Source organism: Athene noctua, chromosome 22 (genome assembly GCF_965140245.1).
Source record: "Athene noctua chromosome 22, bAthNoc1.hap1.1, whole genome shotgun sequence".
Classification (NCBI taxonomy): Eukaryota; Metazoa; Chordata; class Aves; order Strigiformes; family Strigidae; genus Athene; species Athene noctua.
In genome coordinates, this window is record NC_134058.1 from 8,268,466 (window position 1) to 8,288,669 (window position 20,204).

Sequence of the window (20,204 nt, forward strand, 5' to 3'; positions counted from 1 at the left end):
ACACAATGCTGCCATCTTGTCATGCAAAGTTTGCAGACCTATAAAGTGGTCCAGTGCCCAAAGATTTTTGTAAGGGACAGTACTTCCTTTTATCACTTACTAACATTGTAAGACGCTACCTAAGGTCCCATCGCCCAGACGTAGGGGAACAGGCAGCTTTAGAGAAGCCGGGACAGTGAGGAAACCACTTGTGGAACCGCAGCATTTATTAACCCTCTGTTCTCCTTTGCAGCATGACTTCTGCAAGGTCCTGGCTTGAAGAAACTGGTAAGCAACTCTGAGCTCTAAGAGGAGGGATGCGAGATGCCTGCTAGAGAAAAGCAAGGGACTGAGCTCCCTGAGTCCTGGACTGACAGCACTCAGAGTAACAAGCAACACATATTCCATCACTGGCAAAATTATTTTCAGATCTACATGATAGCCAAAGTCCAAAACCATACCTAAATATTTTCATTCACTACTGCCTAAACAACAGTCTCTACCTTGGAAAGACTCAGTTTTATGAGTATTCATTAAGTCATGGTTCTGGTGGAGAAATCAATGACCCCTCAAGCATATTCTAATTCAAAAGAAGTGGTCTCTTCCTTACCTTTTTAATTACTCTGTCAAATCCAGAACACCCCCCGCCCCTCAGCATGCACAAACACACACCACTATTGGGCCCAACTGGCCAAACGCAAGGACAACCTTTGTTCAATGTTTAATCATCAACGTAACGTGGGTTGTTAAGAGACAGAGTAGTATGTGAAGTGTTATATTGCTGTTAAAGAACCAGTAATAAACCATTCATCAGAATACCACGTCAACTCAGGCCCCTTTATCTCAAAAAGGAAATAGCAGGATTTGAGGGGTCCAAGAATCAGACAAAAAGAACAATTACAGCATGGAAAAACTTTGAAGTGATGAGAGATTTAAAGGGTTTTGATTGTTTACCTAAAAGAAAGCAAATAAATGAAATCATGATAGAAGTTCACAAAACTACACATGGTCTGGAAATCAGAAACTTCCACTCGCCTTGTTTCTTAACGCAAGCACAAGAGGGCATTCAGTGAAACCCACAGGAGACAAATGACAGATGCAATGAAAAGGTAATACTTTCATCCAACACTCTGCTCAACTGGGGAATTTCTTACCATAACATAATACTGAAACTCAACACCTGACAGGGGCCGAAGTGAGATATACATAAGAACATTCAGAATTTTAGTGTTCAAAAAAACCCACTTAAGTTTACCCAAACCTCTAATAGTTCAGGGGTACAGAAAACTTTCTCTGGGGCCAGGTTATCCTGTAACTGCTTATGTCAAGAGTCTTGAACCCCTTACTGGTAGAAGTGTCCCAAGTGTAGGCACTTCCATTTTGATTCTTCATCATCACCTCCAGCTGCAGATGAGAGGGTCAACTGATGGGACAACACAACAGTGAAAATACCCAAGCAGCAAGCAGATGCTGTGAATGAACAGAAACCACTATTTTTGCTACTTTGCTACCGAATCCCAGCGTTGTAGGAATCACTTAGAGAAAGCTCCCCAGACCTCACTCCTCTCTAGTCCCAAACGTGCACAATGACCGATGCTTTGCCTGCCTTATAACGTCGGATCTCGCTTTTTCTTCCTCTCACCAAGCATGCAAGGGCCAGCCCCATACAGTCAGAGGATAAATATCCTCCTAGAGCCCTCGAGGATCCCCAGCTGACATGGAGGACACAAGGTCAAACCGCTCCTACTAGCGACATCGGAGTGACACAATCTGACACTCATTTCCAAGACGATAAGAGCCAGCAGAACAGGAAACGAGCGCTTTCCCGGCCGGCTGGAGTGGTGATTTGGCAGAGACCGCGCTCTACGTATGCTCTGACTCAACAGGAAAATATTAAGGAGGAAAAAAAAAAAAACCAACCTTGAGTAGAATATTTTTTCTGAGGAGGCTGCCTAGAATGTTCTCTTTCTTCCCCTCTTATCTGTCACATGATTAGCTTCCCTCTGGTGACTAGGTTTACCAGGAATTAATTTCTTGATCCATGACACAAGCCAGACAACATTTTAGGGTTTGCTCTGCAACCCTGCTACGTTCTCCCTCTTATGTGAGGCTCAGCCTTCAAACCAGACTTTATTTCCAACAGCCATGCAGCAAGAGCGCAAGAAACAGCCCCGATGCTGCTGACTAATGCTTGCAAGCTACTTATGAATATAAATATGATACTTCAGCCTCTAATTTCCCACTCCGTAAAGCAGGAGCATTTGCACATTTTCAAGCATGACCACAAGTTTCCAGTTTTCCCACCAAGCTTTATCTAGAACACATAATATTAAGGTGAAGTGTTCCTTACATGACCTTATTTGTTTTCACACATCTCCTAGCCTAAAAGGTCAGTTGCAGTTTAATATTTCATCCAAATTAACCAGGCTGGCAGCAGGACTAGAAAGCTTGCCTTTTCCCAGCACTGCAGTACGCTCGAGGCTCTCACCACCACCACACTGTGGCACGCAGACGTTCCCAAGCCCATCCTCAGCTTGTCATCCTGCCTCCCCACTTAACATCTTGTTCAGAACAAAACCCCACTTCTTAATAGCCAACCTACTCACGTCTTCCTACTTTATTCCACTTATTTGAACAAGCATAAATTAAACAAGAACAAACGAAACTTACGGCTTTCCTCTATCTCAAACCTCAATGCTTTTACATATCCCACTTTCCCCAATCCTGTATCTTTTATCTCTCCTCTTTCTGTACCCCATTACCTGTCCCTTTTGCCCCGTCTTTTTTTAAGATAAACCTCTCCACTCTCACGTCAGCCCTGTAGAATATTAATCTAATAAAGACTACAAAAAGACCAATTTATTCCACATATCTTACTAAACGCTATTTCTCCATTCGTATTATAACTCCCATTAATCTCTTCCTCTGTACTTTTTTTGTAATCAGTCCTTTGTCTCATTTCTTTTATTAGCATTCATTTTTGTAACTCATTTTACTGTCCCACTTCTTAGGAGAATTACAGAATTGCAGTGTCCTATACAAAACATTTGGAATGAAAAATCCCTAACAGAGGACATTCGGCACTTTTAAAATGGAAGTCAGGCCGTGCCCCAAAGCAGCCTAACCCAACAGTGAAGCACATTCCTCATCAATGAGTATTTCCTATAACTTTTCAAGTTGCTTTTAGTTTCTGTTACAGAATCAACAATAAACTGATGCCTAATAAACTCGAGTGCTACCTTACCTATAAGTCACTGCAAGGTTCGAGCCGCATAAAGACATTATTCACTAATCCAAGATTTCTCCATTGGTCACAGACAAGACGGCTACATCAATTTTTGAGCAGCAAACCTCAGAATCGGACAAGAGGAAAAGAGGGAGGCTGGGAACACTCTGCTCCAATGCCAGGTCTTACCTGTGAAAGCCCAGGGGACGATGCATGTCCCGGTGGCGTTGCAGCAAGATTTGGGTGTCCCTTATTTATTTCATGTGCAGTGTAAGGGGATGGGGCAGGAGGACCCGGTTGTCTTGCTACTTGTGTTACCTGTGTGGAGATAAACTGTTAGTAAAACATAGTATTAGTAATCCAATCTGTATAGATACTGTAATCAAATTTTTAAGCAAGCGGCTAGCAGCATCTTTATATAGATGTAGAAAATAATATATATTTAGCTAAGTGAAATGCTGTACAAGTTAGTTAACTACTTATATGATTCAGGAAAAAGGGAAGGATCAAAACATAAGAGCAACAGCTGGAGTAACCAGCAGAAATGTGTAGGAACTGGATAAGCTTTATTGCTGGGGTCTTGCTTTGCAATATCCCTTTGACTTCAGGCCTGGGATCTTCTGATCTTTCCATTATAAGCCATATCAAGCAATACTGTGATTTTGCGAAGGGATACACATTACCAGTGACCCAAAAAACAAAGGGGAAAATTTGCATACTCCCCTCCAAAAAGGAATAAAAGGACTGCACAGAGACCCTGTTATCTGAAGGGCCTGCCCCGAGCAAAGAATGAAATACCAAAGCAATTCTTGCATATACTTATCTCCTTTCTCAGCTTCTATGAAAAAAATACTAATCAAAACACATTAAGCAAATTGTTGTTAAATAGATTCACAGCACATATACTTGCTCCACTGTATTATCTCCATGATGGAGGTGTTTTAAATATACTTTATATCGTCACCAGAGTAAAAAAAAAAAAAAAAAAAGAGAATCAAAGGAAAAAAAGAATCACAGAACCATGGGGTGAAACCCCCAAGCAATTCAACACAACTAAATATTTGCAGATTTGGTTAAAGCTCATAGTCTAGAATTCCAGCACTCACTTCTCACTGACCTTCTCTCAGACCCCCTCCCTGAAAGGATTCAAGACCAGGCTGGATGAAGCTTTGAGCAACCCCGTGTAGTGGAAGGTGGCCCTGCCGTGTTGGAACTGGATGAGCTTTAAGATCCCTTCCAACCTAAACCAGTCTATGGTTCCAGGATTCTATGATTTTGTTTGCTGAAAAGCACCACTTAGCTATAGGCTAAGAGCACAACCCAGGCAATGCTCAGAAGGGGACACTGTGGAGGTAGATGTGTGTGTATATATTTCCCCAGCATTGCTAAAGAAGGCAGAAGAAAAATCCTGGCTCTTGATCTTTAACAGAGTATTAGCACCAAGTTCCAAGAGAGCAAAGTACGACAGCAAAAGTCACAGAGTTCATGACTAAATGCTTTTTCCAAGTCATTTTATCGCATTCCAAGTATCAATGCCTGCCGTTACACTACCTGAGCCAGTCAAACAGCTGCACCAGCAATGAGAATCATAACGTGCAACTTCTCGAGGCTTGGAAATGACCCAGAATCATTCACTGTGGGAAGATTTACATCACCCTTGTGTTCATCAGAGGAAAGTGTGGGTCAAATCACAGAACCTCATCCTCTGTCCCCATCAGGATCCTTCCCCAGGGAGAAATCATCTCTTTTTTTTGGCTGATCTAGATCGGCAGGTGTGTGCATGCAGCCTCTGCCAGCTCAGCAGAAACCAGCATTACAGAGAGCATCATCAAACTTTCCACATCCCCTCCCCAAGAAAATCAGTGTCTCTTACACGAATCCTAAGACAACCTTGAAAGACTTGTCATGTCAATCGTGCAGCAGACTGTGCTCAGAAGTGACTACATATCATGATGGATATCAAAAAAACGCAGTTAAAGAGGGGAGAAAGAAGCAAAGGCAACATAAAAGACAAGAAAATCATTCACATAAACAGCCCCATTGGTGGGTTGAGTGTGTACTCATCACCAAGATGTCTCCTTGAACATCGCTTCTTGTGGAGAAAAAGAGGTTATTTTGCAATAGCTGTGGTACTTCAAACACTGCCAGCTTTTATCTCCCTACACTTACAAGTGCACACACTATTCCAACCAAGGCCAGAGCCATCCAAAACCCTCTGATCTCCAGCAGCACCCAAGTCAACACAGACATTTGACAAGGGAGACAGGGACACTAATAATATCCCAGGTTAGTGTGAGTGTTCAACTGTCCTCTTCAGAAATTAAAACATGCAAATAACCTAGGTTGGAGGTTAATTAAAGACTGCAAGGAACGCTGTTCTGAACTGGGTATGAAATCTGGAAGCCAAACCGAAGGGAAAGCTGCACAGCTCTGAGAATGACAGTCTATAAGATTCCCTTGTGCAATGCAGTACACGAGTCGCAGATATGTTATAGACACATTTGCTTGAAAGCCTAATTAAGGCAACAGAACGACCACAAAATCATACCATCTTGACACTTTGGCAATAACACACCGAGAAAGTATCTGATGGGAGTCTAATCACTGATCTGATAGGACTTCCTAGCCGAGTCCAGCCTAGTGGACTCAAAAGAGACGAGCTGCCCTTCCAGCACCAGCAAAAGCATGGAGTGTCTTCCACACCAGTCACAGCAACTCAGGTATTTCTACACATTCACCTTGGGTCCTACAACAAATTACTCAGAAATAAACTGAAATGTGTGGTACAGATTTGAATGTTAACAGGTGATAGAGGAAGACAAATTTGCTGAATTTATTCACTAACTTTAAAAACAGTGAGCCAGATAAAGACTCTACTAGCTCATCACTTGTGTTACGGGATGTTTGCCCTCACAGTGCCTGAGGTTTGGTTTTTCTTCTTATTAAACAGGATTCTGTAGAACAAACTTGGTCTGTGATTACTACGGAAGCAAATATCCTTCTTCAATCTAGAGATTAAATTATTCCCCTAAAAATGGATACACAAAATTACGTATTAATTTGCTAGGGTACCACTTTCTTTTTTCCTTAACTGAGTAGCAAGAGTCTAACTTTAGTTTTCCAGAAGCCTTAGGCCTGTGTTTTAAAGGAAATAATGAATGAAAGATGAAATAAAAACTTGGGCTGGAATTCTCTCTTTTTGTTTTGAGCTTAAATCTTTTGGTTTTAGCATCTTTCAAAAGTTTTGGATTATTCTTCCCCTGCTTCCAAGTGCCTAGTTTCCAATATGGTTATATCCATGAAACATCCAGGTTAGATCAGAACAAATGGGGCATGCCACAGACATCCCTCAATTACGGGGAATGCCTGGCCATGATACAGAGATAGTTTATCATTAATAATTTATTATTAAGAGCTGCTCTTTTGCTAAACAAAGCCCCCCAGAAAAAGGGTTCAGACTTAGAACCTCTTTCCTTCCAGCATTCAATTTATTTGCTTGGGCTGGTGCAGACAGCTTCAAAGCAGCACTGCCAGCATCCCAGGAACTGAGCATCCCTCTTGCACACTTCGCAGCCTCCACCCCAGCTGGGCAGGGAAACAAGTCGGCCTCCTGACCCAGATCCTCCCTCTAAGCAGAGGGTGGATGGAGCAGCTAATCCTTCCTAATCTCTTTTCTACGGGATTCTCTTCATTGTAGGAAGATCCCTTTAAAGGACACAAAGGCAAATCACAGTACCTCTGCTGGGTGTGAAATTATCAGGAAGCCACCACCAGGCACCCCATTGAAGAAAAGCCACCAAATGAGCACAAAAGTAGTGAATGATGGAGTCAAGCCTCAGTCACTGAAACTTTGGGGCAAGTAGGGTTCTTCAACACCTCACTTCCCCATTACTTTCTTTACCATCAGCTGGCACTGAGTCAGGCTACTTGACATGAGGTGGTATCTGCTCCAAAGAGACACAGTGATTAATTGTGCAATTAACACAGAAAATTTAAACCAGCGTTGGATCCCCCCACGCTACAGAAACTCTGCTCAAGGCTACACCCAACCAATTTTCATGCACTTCTCTCCAAATAGGTTTATCAAATTAACACTCATTTTCTAATCAGTTCATCCAAGAGTCAGTGTTGTTCCTTAGCCTATAAAAATTTATCCCAAAGTATTTCAGGTCCAAGCTTCAGCGCTTGAGATCACAGCGTGTTACCGAGGCAGTTATGAACCTCCACCGTAATCTGCCAAAAAAAGGTTATTTGTGTGAGAACTAGATGTATGTTAACACAGTTATTCTTCTTATCTCATTCCCAACTCATGCCTCATGCTGAATGTGAAGAGCACATCTGCTTCTCATCATTTGTCCATATTCATTTTGTTTTCAACAGAAATCAGCCCCCATTACTCCAGGTGTAGGCACACATGGTGGCCTGTAATATTTAAGGTCACCTCTGGTCCCTTTCTGTTAGAAGTCAATGTCTTTCCCTCAAACTCCAAGCCAGAAAGCTTCTTTGAATATACTTCTTTGAAATACTTTACAACAGAAACAAAATTTCATTTTTCCTCCATTCCCCTTTCCAGATTACACAGGTTTGGGATCTTATAACAGATGTAAAAGTAATCTGAATTAATTTTTTGCAGTACAAACAATTTGGAAACACCAAGAAGCAGCAAGGAGCTGCTTACAGGATGAAACCCAAATCTTTATGTCCAAAAGTAGCTCTTATGGTATGGCATTCTCCTTTATTGATAAAGGGAAATGATGACAAGATTAGTTCACTGAAACAGTTCTTTCCAACTGTGATTTGCTTTAAAATAATTCTACTGCTGGATTTACTTATTAAAAGAATAAAAAAGCAACCCCCCCAAATATCAGTATTTTCTACAGTATACTATGTAAAATAAAGGGAGGTGATAAATGACAAAGTTACGTGGTTTTGCTTTTAATATCAGTATGATTTCATTGAGAAAGAGGTTCTACCAAAGTTTTGTTGGCAATATTGTGCATCTCCAAGTTCTCATTTCATCTGAAAAATCGCACTTCGCCTCTTCCTCACCTCCTATCTCTGCCCTACAGGAAAATCTGTTCCTCTGTTTTTATTTCAAGGGAGATTATTGGGGCTCATAGTGAAAGCCACATGATTTTCCATTCCCATTTCTGGCAAGCCACACATAGTTCTGGAAAAAGAAAAAAGAGTCCAGGAATGTGCAACTGAGTCCTGATAATACATGTGGGAAGCTATGGAACAGATAACCAAATTATTCATCTTTAACTAAAAACAGTGGTTTCATCTGTGGGTTGCCCATACTTCAAATGATTTGTCCTCCCACCCCACATATGACATACTATAACCTCCAGGGAAAACACCGAAGCAGCTCGGAGTCACTGGGCAATGGTATCAGACCACAGACCTCTTCCTAAACCAGCTGTCCTCTGCCAAAATACACGTATTTGAAAACTGCAATGTGTAATCCGTGTGGAAACCCACATACGATGACTGAGCAAATAAAATGTGGAAGTGAAAAAGCAGTCCCTGAGTGCTGAAGATGCTGCTCTCTTCCACACTGCTGTACTACACGACTTCTTCAAAATCCAGACAAACTATATATAAAAATCATAAACTAAAAAAAATGCCCTATTTGTTGCAAACCCAGACCTTAAATACACGATGCTGCTACTTGTGTAATAAACCACAGAGACCTTATGATGAATGAATCTGTCAAGGACCTTGATCATGTGCCTCTTCCATCCTAATTCATTTTTTCTAGGACTTACTCTAACTTTGCAATCTGCCAAGAGCTTCAAATAGAAGCTCAAAAGGAACTTAGCTGAGAAATTTCTTTCCTTTCCCTAAAACATGAAATTTTCTTTCAAACTTGTGTTTTCCTAAAACCTAAACCAAGATACTCCCAGCCCTGGCTTCTATTCCTGTAATATATCAAAGAGTTATATTTTTCCACACTGAAAAAGCTATTTTAGGTCATTCTTCACAGTTACTTTTATATTTTACATTAATTTAAATTTTTACAGTCATATTTTCCCACAGGCATCTGAATTATGTCTTTGGAGGAAAGAATTGAAAAAATAACCTTCTTTTTGCCCCAAAAGGAATTCAGTTATTTTTAAAGTGGTTTTTAAGTGTTGTATGGGGTATATAAAGGATAATATAAACTGAATTATTTATTTCAACTGTTTGTACACTTATGTTCCTTTGGTTTTGCTTTTCTGCATACATACATATGTATATACGTACGTATGTGTGTATATGATATTGAGGACACAGCGAGCAAAAAAAAAAAAAAAAATCAAAAATCCGTCCACAGCACAAGTCTGTTGATCCACTTCTGTCAAAGCCACAAACTTTGAAATCTTAAACCCTCGTCAGAGTTGTACCCCAACCCTTCCATCTCACCTGGATGGAAATCCACTGGATGGTCAAGCCTGAGTCTTTCTGCTCCTATAACTACTACCCAAGTCTCTGCCTTTCTTGGACTGACAGGCCCTGGACAGCATCTTTGCAGTTAATTCTGCACAAAGCTTGGCTTTGCACCTTGACAGCAGTCTCTCTGGTAGAAGAGGTGATCACAAAACTGTTCTCTACAGCCCAAAAAGGGAAGGGGCCAAAGATGTTCCAGACCTGGATCCGCACATGGAGGAGATGGAGCTGATAACCCCTTCACCAGTTATTCATGCAAACATGGGGAAGGAGAAAACCTTGTACAGCAGCTTATGTTTTTCTATAAGCAGCTTCTGTTACTGTATAAAATATAGTGAATTTCTCCCATCTATAGCTTTTCTTCCTGTTTTGCAAATAATTAAAAGAGCATCTTAAAAGCATTTTTTTGGCATTAAAAATATTTGCACTATCCCACCAGAAAAGTGAAATATTACTTTCCCAGGGCTGTGCTGATTTAGCAAAGCTTATAAATAACACTGGGCTTCCAGCTATTACCCTCTGAAAAAAATAATAAAGTAAAATAGTATCGTATGTTCACAAACAGAAGTCACTATACCTCTCACCTAAACTTCCTGGATAATCAAGCTTTATAAACAAACATGCAGGACAGTCAGCCAAAAGCACCTATCCCAAATATTCAATCTACAATCAAAACACGTCTTCCTCTGAGTAATGGAATGTTTCACGTGTAAAACAAATCTTCCTTGATTGTTTTTCCAATAAGGAGCTATTAGAAAAGTGCAGCCACTAATACGCTCCAACAAACCGGTCTTCAAGATGCAAGAGGCAGGAAAGAGATGGAGTCACAGACTGAAAATATGGCCAGTAACATTTTTACTCAGGTGAAACTCTTTTCTTAAGAAAACCCACTCTCTGCTAAAGAAAACTATAGACACTTAACAAAAAAAGGAAAGGACCCCTAAGTCCCTAAGATTTCTCGTTTTCCTACTGACATACAAAATATGGTGCTCATCCAGCACCGCTTATTTTAGGAGGGGAAAAAAAGTTGCATTTTTTTAAAGTGTATGCTTTTTTAATTTATTGTTTTTTTAAAAAAAGATACTATTTCCTTATGCTTGGAAAGCAGGCTCCTGTGAAAAGCAACGCGACCGCACCAGCCAGATACTCACAGTGCTGTACACAGCGGAGACGGTCGGAGTGAAGATCCGATCCTCGAGGGGCTGCTGAACAGGACCTCGGGGGATTCTGCAATACAGCAAGTTAAGGAAAGCAACGTCGAAGGAAGGGTCGTGGTTTGGGTAACAGACACAGCCAACATGTCATCCATCAAGGCAGCCGGTCACCTTCCACGCTCAGGCAGACACACAAACATCTCTGAGGCACTCGCACAAAACCAGGCAGCGACGATCCTTCAAGGTTTGCCAAAAGAGGAGCAAAGTGTGGCTTCAAAAGGCAGATGCCACCAACAAATATAGCAAGAGAAACCGAAAGCAAACAAATTGCAGAACAACCTAAAAAACCTTCGTCCCGTCAGGAGAATCCCACACTTTTTTTTTTTTTTTTTTTTTTTTTAAAGAGTAAGGGAAAAAACCCAAAACCCACAAGCCCTTTGCATTCAGCGAGACAAACCCTGCTGATCAGCAGGGCATTTTCTGACAAAGGCAGTGCCTGTTTTGCTAACCACGCAGGAATCATGTTATAATTGTTTCCTTGTTTGCCTCTCTTCAACCAGTAACTCCTTTCCTCATCCACCCACCAAAATCACTTCTAAAAGGGGCTGTCAGATAGATTTTAAGTTTTTATGATCTGCTGCGGGGTTATTTAAAAGCAAACTGCAATCATTTTAAATTGAAAAGGTATGGTGGGAATCCGGGGGGGGGGGGGGGGCGGGGAAGGGAAAGAGACTTTATGCAACAAACAAATAAGCTAGAATCCACTTTGCTTGTGGAATAAAACAAGGGGATACAGGTATTTAAAAGAAAAAAGCTTCCTGACTTAGCTAACACCTTGTGGCCTTAGGTTCAGCATATGCCTACTCAATACCTGATGCTCACGGTCATAAAAAAAGCCATGCTTAACTTGCTGAAAAATTTTCCACTGAATGCCATATTCAGATTTCACCTTTTCACTGTTTAAATTCTATGCATTGAAGCCTCTTGGAAAATGAGAACAGCCTGATTGATTAAGTCTCCTGCACACAAGCCAGCAACACAGACCTCATGTGTTATTATAACATGATGGCGGATACTTAAAAAAAGAATAAAAATCATGAAAACACTTCTTGGGTTTTGTTCAAGTGAGGAAAAAACCCACTCAAGTTAAATTCTGAACCTAGAAGATTAGTCTGAGTCTTTCAAGAGTCCTGCCTTCCGATCTCCAAAGAAACACTGCTGCCCAAACCTTTGCAGGGACCAACATCAGAGCGACAGGAGAGATGCTGCCAGCACTATGAAGACTCAATGGCCATCCAAGCTCCATGATCCCAACTGTTCCCCTTCCTTAAAATGGACAAAATTTTAACGTTGAAGTAATGACTGTTCGGACACGACCTGCTCTGCATCAGCCAACTGTCTGCAGCAAGCCCCAGCCAGATCTCCTTCTCCTGGGCCAGCGCTAAGGCAGAGCAGAAACAATTTTACAATATTGCACTATTTTGTAGCGAGCACATCGGTCCGCCCTCACCAAGCAGGCTGAGAAACTGTTCTAAAAACTTCCAATTTTGTTATATATTCAATGTCTGAATGCCAGACACGATAAAAACCTTGCATTATAGGATTAGGCACAGAAAAGACCGTCACTGACCTTCACAACACCTCTGCCTGTTAAAGCCTGGCAGGTGTAAAACAGGACGCCTACAACCAGCTCTGGATTGAGAGAACAGAGATGAGGATCTGGCACCACTGGTTCCCAAGATGGTGCTCACTCAGCCTACATTTTTTTTTTTTTTTTTTAAAAAAAAAAAGAAGAGTGCAAGAATTTATTTTCAGGGGCTAAGGCTTGTCTTCAATTTGCAGACTTGCCAGCTTGCACACAAGTGGTATGGTTTGATAAAATAAAGAGGTTTTTAACAACAAAATCAAATGTAAAATCCTGACTTCAGCAAAGCAACAGGAAGATCTGCCACAGAGTTGAACAGAGCCAAGGCACCACTCCTAGACTTTATCCCGAGGATCTTACATTCATTCCTGACTTTTGAAAAACACCGACAGAAAGCTGAAATTTGGGAGAGGAGGATTAGAAACACATTGCGAGACAGAACAAAAACTCATAAATTTTCTGCATGCCACCATCATAGCACCCTACCCTCACCCCATAACTATCTTCTTGATAAAGGAGGATGGGGCGGAGGCACAGTTTTAAGCTGCCAGCCTTTTGTCACAGCTGAGATTTTCAATCTCGAGGCAGTTCTGACAATTAATTGAAGCAATCACTGCTTCAAGACGGGATTGTTCCTGAGTTTGGAAAAACTGTTTCATCCTCGAGAAGGTTGGGATTTATTTTCTTATTTTAGAACTTATATAAGCCAGGAGGAAATAATCTTCTTTAAGCAGAGTAACCTCTCTTTTTGCACCCAGGAAGAGCTGCCTAAAGGAATGAGAAGTTTAGATGGATTTTCAGAGTTTGGGGCAGCTGTTGAAGATCAGCTCACTTCTGGAAAGCAATGATTCCCATCAGATTAGAAAGAAACCTTTTGGGTCTTTTTTTGCCAAATGATTTAACCTGGACATGAGACTGATAGGGACAAAAATGCCATAAATTCCAGTAAGTCTTAATGAGATGTAACGGTTGGAGAGAGCAATTATTTCCACATCTAACTGTTGGCATCTACAGACTGACTCTCCGCAAAGAGCTGGGCCTGTGGAAAGGTTACTGCTTCCCTGCCAGCCTCCTAGAGCTCGTTTCTGCCCACATGGTGGAAGTGACTCCCCTCTTTTCCCTTACATCTGCCAAACAAGTCCATCCTGGAGTAAGAGTTGCTGTTATTTCAGGAGAAGTGAGCCAGGGTGACTGCAGAAGTTCATCAGCAGACTCTTCGTTAGTGAAGATCTTCTAGAAGCGGGTTAAGAGTGAAAACATGGGAGGCTCCACCATGGGATGTGAATGGGTCACAGCAGGCAGGTGGGAAGTGACACCTCATCCAGCAGCACCACCTCATCCCTGTCCATAGCAAACCATCCTCCAGGGCACTCCTCCTCTTTCACTACACAGATTATTTTGGTACCAGAGCGCCGCACAACCTGCGATGCGACTCAAACCACACAAACGCTGCCCTCCCACTGCCCCCATCACATAAAGTTTAAGCCTTAAAGTATAACTCATCCTGGCTCTAACGAAGCACTTAATTAACCACAGTGCAAGGAAATGAGGATATGCTGAATAATTCAGGCAGCTCTTTCATGTTACTATTCTGGCATGCTTAGATCCAATTCAGGAGGATCCTGTGCCCTCCCTCCTCCTCCTCCCCCTACATCCTTGCCACCCACGTCACTCTCTTCAGCTGCATCGATTCAACTATTTGTGCAGCCATGCTCTGAAATGATCCAGGAGGGTGGGAAGGGAGAGCGGGGGGGGGGGGAGCGGTGGTGGAAAAGCAAAGCTAAACTCAAACCTCACGCCGTTTTCAGAGATCCTTCCGTTACTGCAGGGAGAAAAGACAAGGCGGGTGATGAAGCAGAGAGCAGGAGCAAAGGGAACCTCTTAAATCACATCTGCAAACGGCAGGTTAGTAAAGTGGAACTACAGTCTCCGCTTTTCACGCTTGTGTCAGGCTGAACAACTCTTCACAGCTCTCCCTCCTCCATCAGCATCGTGCCAAAAACCAGGAGAAGGACAGCAGTCAGCAGGTAGCACTGACTCTGGATTCTCTTCATGGCTGTTTAGGGCTCATTAACTCATGAAATATATATTTAAAAATCCACGTAAGTGAGATACTTCTGGCAGATTAATAAAAGCAGGCACAGATGCAATGGGAGTTCCACCTAGTCCCCATCTGGCTGCAGCAGTGATTACAAGCTGGGGAATTTCAGGAGCTATTAAAGACCCAGTGGGAGAAGGCAGGCAAAGGCAGTAATGCCGGTTAGAAACAAAACAGAATTTTGTCTTGAAACCAGAAGTCTCCCTAAAAGGAGGAGGATATCTATTAATTAGACAGCCACAGCCACGCTCTGAGAAGAGGGAGAATATGTGACTTCTCTGTGAAGCCATTAAAGAAAAAAATCCAGACCAGGGCTGCCTGTCAGCTGGAGCATTCAGAGGCACTAACAAATGCAGAGTTAAATAAAAGTCAGGAGAAATTGCTTGCAGAAATCCCCCCCTTGGATCATCACACTTCTCTGCTTGCTCTAAACAAAACTGAAATACTCTAAGATTTTTGTGAGCTTTTATAGCAACGAACAACCTGGAAACATGTAGTAAAACAGTCTCTTACAGCAAGAATTTGTACAGGTTTTTGTGCTCTGTTCCTGCTTCCAAGATTGAAGGGGGAAAGAAAAAGACACTATTACATTTTATTCCAAAATGGATTCATTTTCCCCCTCAAACAGTGATTCTCACCTAAGCTCATTTTCAGCAACTAGCAACCATTTTATCCTGAGCATGCACTGATGGCCTCTTTCTTCACTTCCAGCTGACAGTAACGAGTAAGCACCTTCTCACATGAATAAAAATATCTGCGGGTACCCAAGGGTGCACACACAAACGCGTTACACAAAAAACATTCCAGAACTAATGATTTTTATCCCAGCACAGAAACGGAGCGAGTCTCCCACCAGCTATCCCCAGGGTTATATAATTCCAATCCGTGTCCCCACTTGTACCGAAACTGTGTATTAAACGACTGAAAAAATATAAGATAAAACCATCAAGCAAGATTACAGAAGGGCAAGAAACCACATCTAATTCAAGCACTTCTTTCAGGTTTTTGGTGCAAGGAATTTTTAAAAACCCTCTGAATAGGGAGGTAATTTGACGGCAGAGAGCTGTTACAAGAACGTGTTTCTCTGCTGCAGCCTCCTCTCTATTTAACATGCAATTAAAATGCAGGAGGTGAACATCCTAAGAGCAGCAGCACCTAATTTAGCAGGTTCGGAAACCGCAAGGGCTTGCTTAAAAGGCTAAAAGGGAAAAGCTGCGCCAGTCACAGCAGCTTGCTGAAACTTCCCCCAGCATCACCCCATCCTTTGCAGCTCCGCCGTCCTCCGCTCGCAGGGCGAAGCCTTTTGTTCGCCGCGCTCCATCCTACCTGGCAGCGAGCTCCCGGGGAGCTCCGTTAGCGAGCCAGCTCACGCGTCGGATCCTCTCCACCCTCCGCCAGCCACGAAGCCCAGGGCCGTGTCCGTGCCACCCGGGGATGACTTCTTAGCTCCTGCCTGCCTCTCGCCCTCGCAAGCAGAGCTCTCGCAGCACGCTTGTGGTCTTAAAGAGGTAGTGCAATGGGGGGTCTTAGCAATACCTCAGTGGGGTTTTGTACCAAGCGCTTCCCATGCTGCAGAAATCTCTCTGCTTCCCAAATTTTTCTGCTGTGTACACAGTGGAGAAAGGACTGAAGGTAGCATCATGCTCCTCTTAGCATTTTGTATGGACAAAAATCAAACCAGGCTTACAAGAGAAAGCATAAGGTAAAAAAATAAACTCACCTACAGCACCTCGTGTTTTAGAAATCTGCACTGCAATGCATGAAGACCTTGAAAGCTTCAATGCTGACTATCAGAAGGAGAATTAAATAGCAGCACAAACTCCTCAGCAAGAAATTTTGCAACTTGTTTCCCTCGGCTTTCCGCTCGCTACCCTCAAACACAGCAACACACATCACGGCGAACCTGTTTATTTAGCAAGTACCTTGTGAATCAATTCTCCCTTCAAAATAAATTCCTCTTTTGACAGGCCACATTTCAGAAGCCTGGGGAAGGAAAGCTGGTAAAACAAACTACAGCCTTTAAAACAAAACAAAAAACACACACACACACAACCAAACTCCACCAAGTGACATGCCACATGGGAAAAAAAAATATATATATAAGATCAAAACAGTGCCATCCACTCTCTGCATGCTGAAATGCTTACTACAACCAAACAAACTTCATCCAAGGGAAAAAAAGAAAAGGTCAAGTTACAAAACAAACTCCCCCAAACTTAGGAAAAAGCAGGATTACTGTTGCCTGTGCGACCATAATTCAATCCCCCTGTGTATACACAGAATCAAGCCCTTAATTACAGAGGCACATGCTGGTTTTCCCCTGTGTCCCTATTGTCTCCACTTTTTCAACTGTCTTACAGGAATCTGGCACCTTATACCCTTCATAGCTAAGCAGCTCTTGTTAATAAGAGGTCAGAGATAATTAATTACAGAAATCAAGACCAATGTAATTCAAGGCCTTTGGAAAAATGTTTAAAGACTTAAGAAGAACCTAATAAAATGCCAACCTGCTGCTCAGCCCTCTCCGACCTTTCCACTGCCTATATCCAGCGGCATATCCCAGCCCCAGGAACTGCCCAGACGTGTAACATCTCCCATCCTTGCAGAGATTATTTCTTTTAGGGTGGGTTTGGGATTTGGTTTTTTTTTTTTTTCATTTGTTCAAGGGGTTTTGGGTTTTTTTTGCTAGCAGATTCCTGCCAAGGGGGCCATGCCTTTTGCTGGAACCTCAAAGGAATGAGCTGGCCCTCTGTATTAAAACAGTGGGTTTACTTCACTTTTCTTGGATGGGTGCAACTGGTCTTGTGCAATTTGATTAGATGTCAAAATAAAGTATGATTCAGAGTCCTGACTGTATTACAGGTCAAAATGAAATGGGGGATTGTTGTTTCAATGTTTGGTGTTTATTGTTATCATAGCAAGGAAAATTAAATACAACTTTTTGCTGGCATAAGCACTCAGAAATACGGTCAAAGTCAAGAGCTGCAGGTGAAGAATTCCTTAGAAGGTCACATCAGCTTTACACCAATACTTAATTCTGATATTAAGGACACATTTCTGTCTAGTCAAATGTTTTAAAAATAATGTAACACAATAAAAGGTGTTTGTAAAGTGGCAAAAATGGGGTTTATGGTTTAAAATTACCAAGGTACGTAACAGAGCAGTACATCATCATGTCCCTATTCCTGTAAATAGATGCAAACCATACTTCCAAGATTCACCAGCTTCTGTAACGACTTATACCCAGAAGGATCTTACGGCACAAGCCATTATTACGCTTGTTTCAATATTTTATGGCCTAATATAAGACTCCTTTACTGCAACATGTGCAGTCAATGTTCACCACCGAATTGGCATTTGTCAAACATAAATTTTAAGTGGATCAATGAAGTGTTTGTGCAAACTACCTTTTTAATCCTTCATGTTATTTTGTGTATTAAGCAGTAACAGCGAATTCTCTTTAAGTTCTCATTTATGGGTTGTTTTATGCTTGTAACAAATACCTTAAATAAGGTATTTAGCTTTTGCTTTTGTACCAGAGATGCACCTACATAAATACTATTGATGTTTCACACAGTCTCACTGGCTCCTTTATGAACTGCAACTGCCTTGTTCGAAATTACTGTCTGCAGGACTTCCCTTGCTCCCCGTTCGAACTATTTGATGATAACTGAAGGTGATAAGGCTTGTCCATACCTCTGTCATTTAAGCACTCTCTCATTAAAGTATCATCTCCCAAGCTTTGTCCAGATCCAACTGTTACAAGCAGTGAGGCTTTCACTACTTATCCCAGCTTATGCCATACTCTAAACAAATACTCTCCCCATAATAAAACTTTTCTTGAAATTCATCTTAAGCTTTTCACCTAATTACATAACATTAATCTCAGTACTAGCTTTCAAATAATCCCAAACACTTCCTTTCCCTTCTGTCTGCCACAATGTCACCCGACCAGCGCTTGCACTGAACTGAATAGGAACAGGGCAGCAGCAAGAGCTTTCAAAAGAAAAAGGACACACAAATCCCGATGAACCTCAATGGCTGTCGGAAGACAAGCTTTCCAAGGCTCCTCTAAAAACTGCAGCTTGAAAGGAAAATGTGACCTTCAAATGCTTACTGAAAAGCATGATTTCCCTCTCCTTCCCCCAACATCACCTCTGTTGGGACCCAGCATTCTCCAGCTATTCAGATTTCTCCTCCTCTTCCTTCGTGAGTGAGTCCCGACACATTTCGGAGGCACTCTGGATGTTGCTCTGTATCTGCAGATGCTGGTGTTTGCATTTACACATCTGACCCCATCGCCGAACTCCAGGGTGGCACACAGGACCTGACGCACAACCCAGCACTTCTTTCCGACTAAAGATGCTAAAGCTGCACTGCAGCAGCCACAGTCAAAGTGCACGTTCTATTTATACCCGAGCACGTCTCCCAACCCTCCAACTTACATGCTTTTTTAAAAATATCCATTCCACAAAATATCTATTTCCAAAGTCTTTCTTCCTATGTACATCCACTCCGCAGCATGTTTTTGCTCCTCGCTCACCTTCTTGACATGCAGGTAACAAACCGTCCTGCATTTTTTGCATCAGCAATGCCTTCACAACCAAGGCAGGAATTTGAGATACTACTTCCCATCTGGCTAATCATTAATGATGATAAATTAGACCAGGCCTTTCGTCAATCTCTGATGCATACCACACATCATTGCTGCGTACTACAACACTTTGCTACTTAGCACCATCATTTCCTTTTAGTTTTTGGTCCACACATGATACGTCTCATAGTCAAGCCACATGGGAATGCCAAAGTTAAGGCTGGGTTTAGAGAAGAAGATAACAGAATAACCCCACACCTCTTTGTTGCAAATTAACTGTATTTCCAGCATCTCATTCATTCCCTAATGCTTTCAAATAAAAATCAGCAATATTAAGAGCACCAGCTGTAGGCAGCTGCAATAGTTACACCTGCAGACAAGCACCTAATTATCTAGAGCTCATTACTTTCAGGCTTAGTTTTGCATTGCTAAATTAAAAAGAACTGAAGACAGCTCACCAGCACGTAAATCATCCCCAGACCTCGCCTCACCCTGATGCATTTCACCCAGCCTGCAAGCCGTCAGGAGTGAGTTATCAGGGGAGCTGTCAGCCAATATACCAGATCAGTGCAAATGCGACAAAAACCCAATCAATTATTTTGCCCAATACAAATGCGTTTCTAAGGGCAACCTGGTTTTGTTACTTCATCTCTGTCTTCCTCAACTGCAGCCCCAGCATCAACGCAAATCATCTATTTTCAGTGTAGACCTGGAGAGGTTGTCTGGGGTGGGAGAAACTGTCTAAACCTGCTGGGATTTTCCTTGAAGCGTCGTGTTTGTGGGTGGGAGGACGGGTCTGGAAGCGACGGACCGAATATTTCTGTAACTGGGAACTTTGTCCTATGTGTATTTTTAACTGCAGCATCTCCAAGAAGTGGGTTTTCAAACCACAGCCTGAAAAGGTTAAATCCAGGTTTAGACCAACATGCAAAGTATTAGCAATTAAAAAACAAACCCACAAAGGCACCCTGGATCACGTCTGTGCCAGCTCAGGTAACAGGTAACGCAAGGTGAACAAGGTGCCAGGAAAGCATCTCTTGCTCAGCTACAGCAATCTTCTCACTAGCTGACTTGTTTTA

At 42.1% G+C, this 20,204-nt stretch overlaps 1 protein-coding gene across 12 annotated transcripts in view; it reads right to left on the reverse strand.

Moving 5' to 3' along the window:
- EIF4G3 (eukaryotic translation initiation factor 4 gamma 3) overlaps positions 1–20,204 on the reverse strand; it is a 147,785-nt gene that overhangs the window by 93,252 nt on the left and 34,329 nt on the right. For 8 of the 12 annotated variants that reach the window (XM_074925096.1, XM_074925095.1, XM_074925094.1 and 5 more), the window contains exons 2-3: positions 10,786–10,861; positions 3,395–3,538 (exon numbers count right to left, since the gene is read on the reverse strand). In XM_074925096.1, the coding sequence (XP_074781197.1) occupies positions 3,395–3,538; positions 10,786–10,861 (220 nt within the window). Of the gene's footprint in view, positions 1–3,394; positions 3,539–10,785; positions 10,862–15,857; positions 15,940–20,204 lie in introns of those variants that run through there. The other 4 variants (XM_074925090.1, XM_074925099.1, XM_074925098.1 and 1 more) reach the window with 3 other exon arrangements.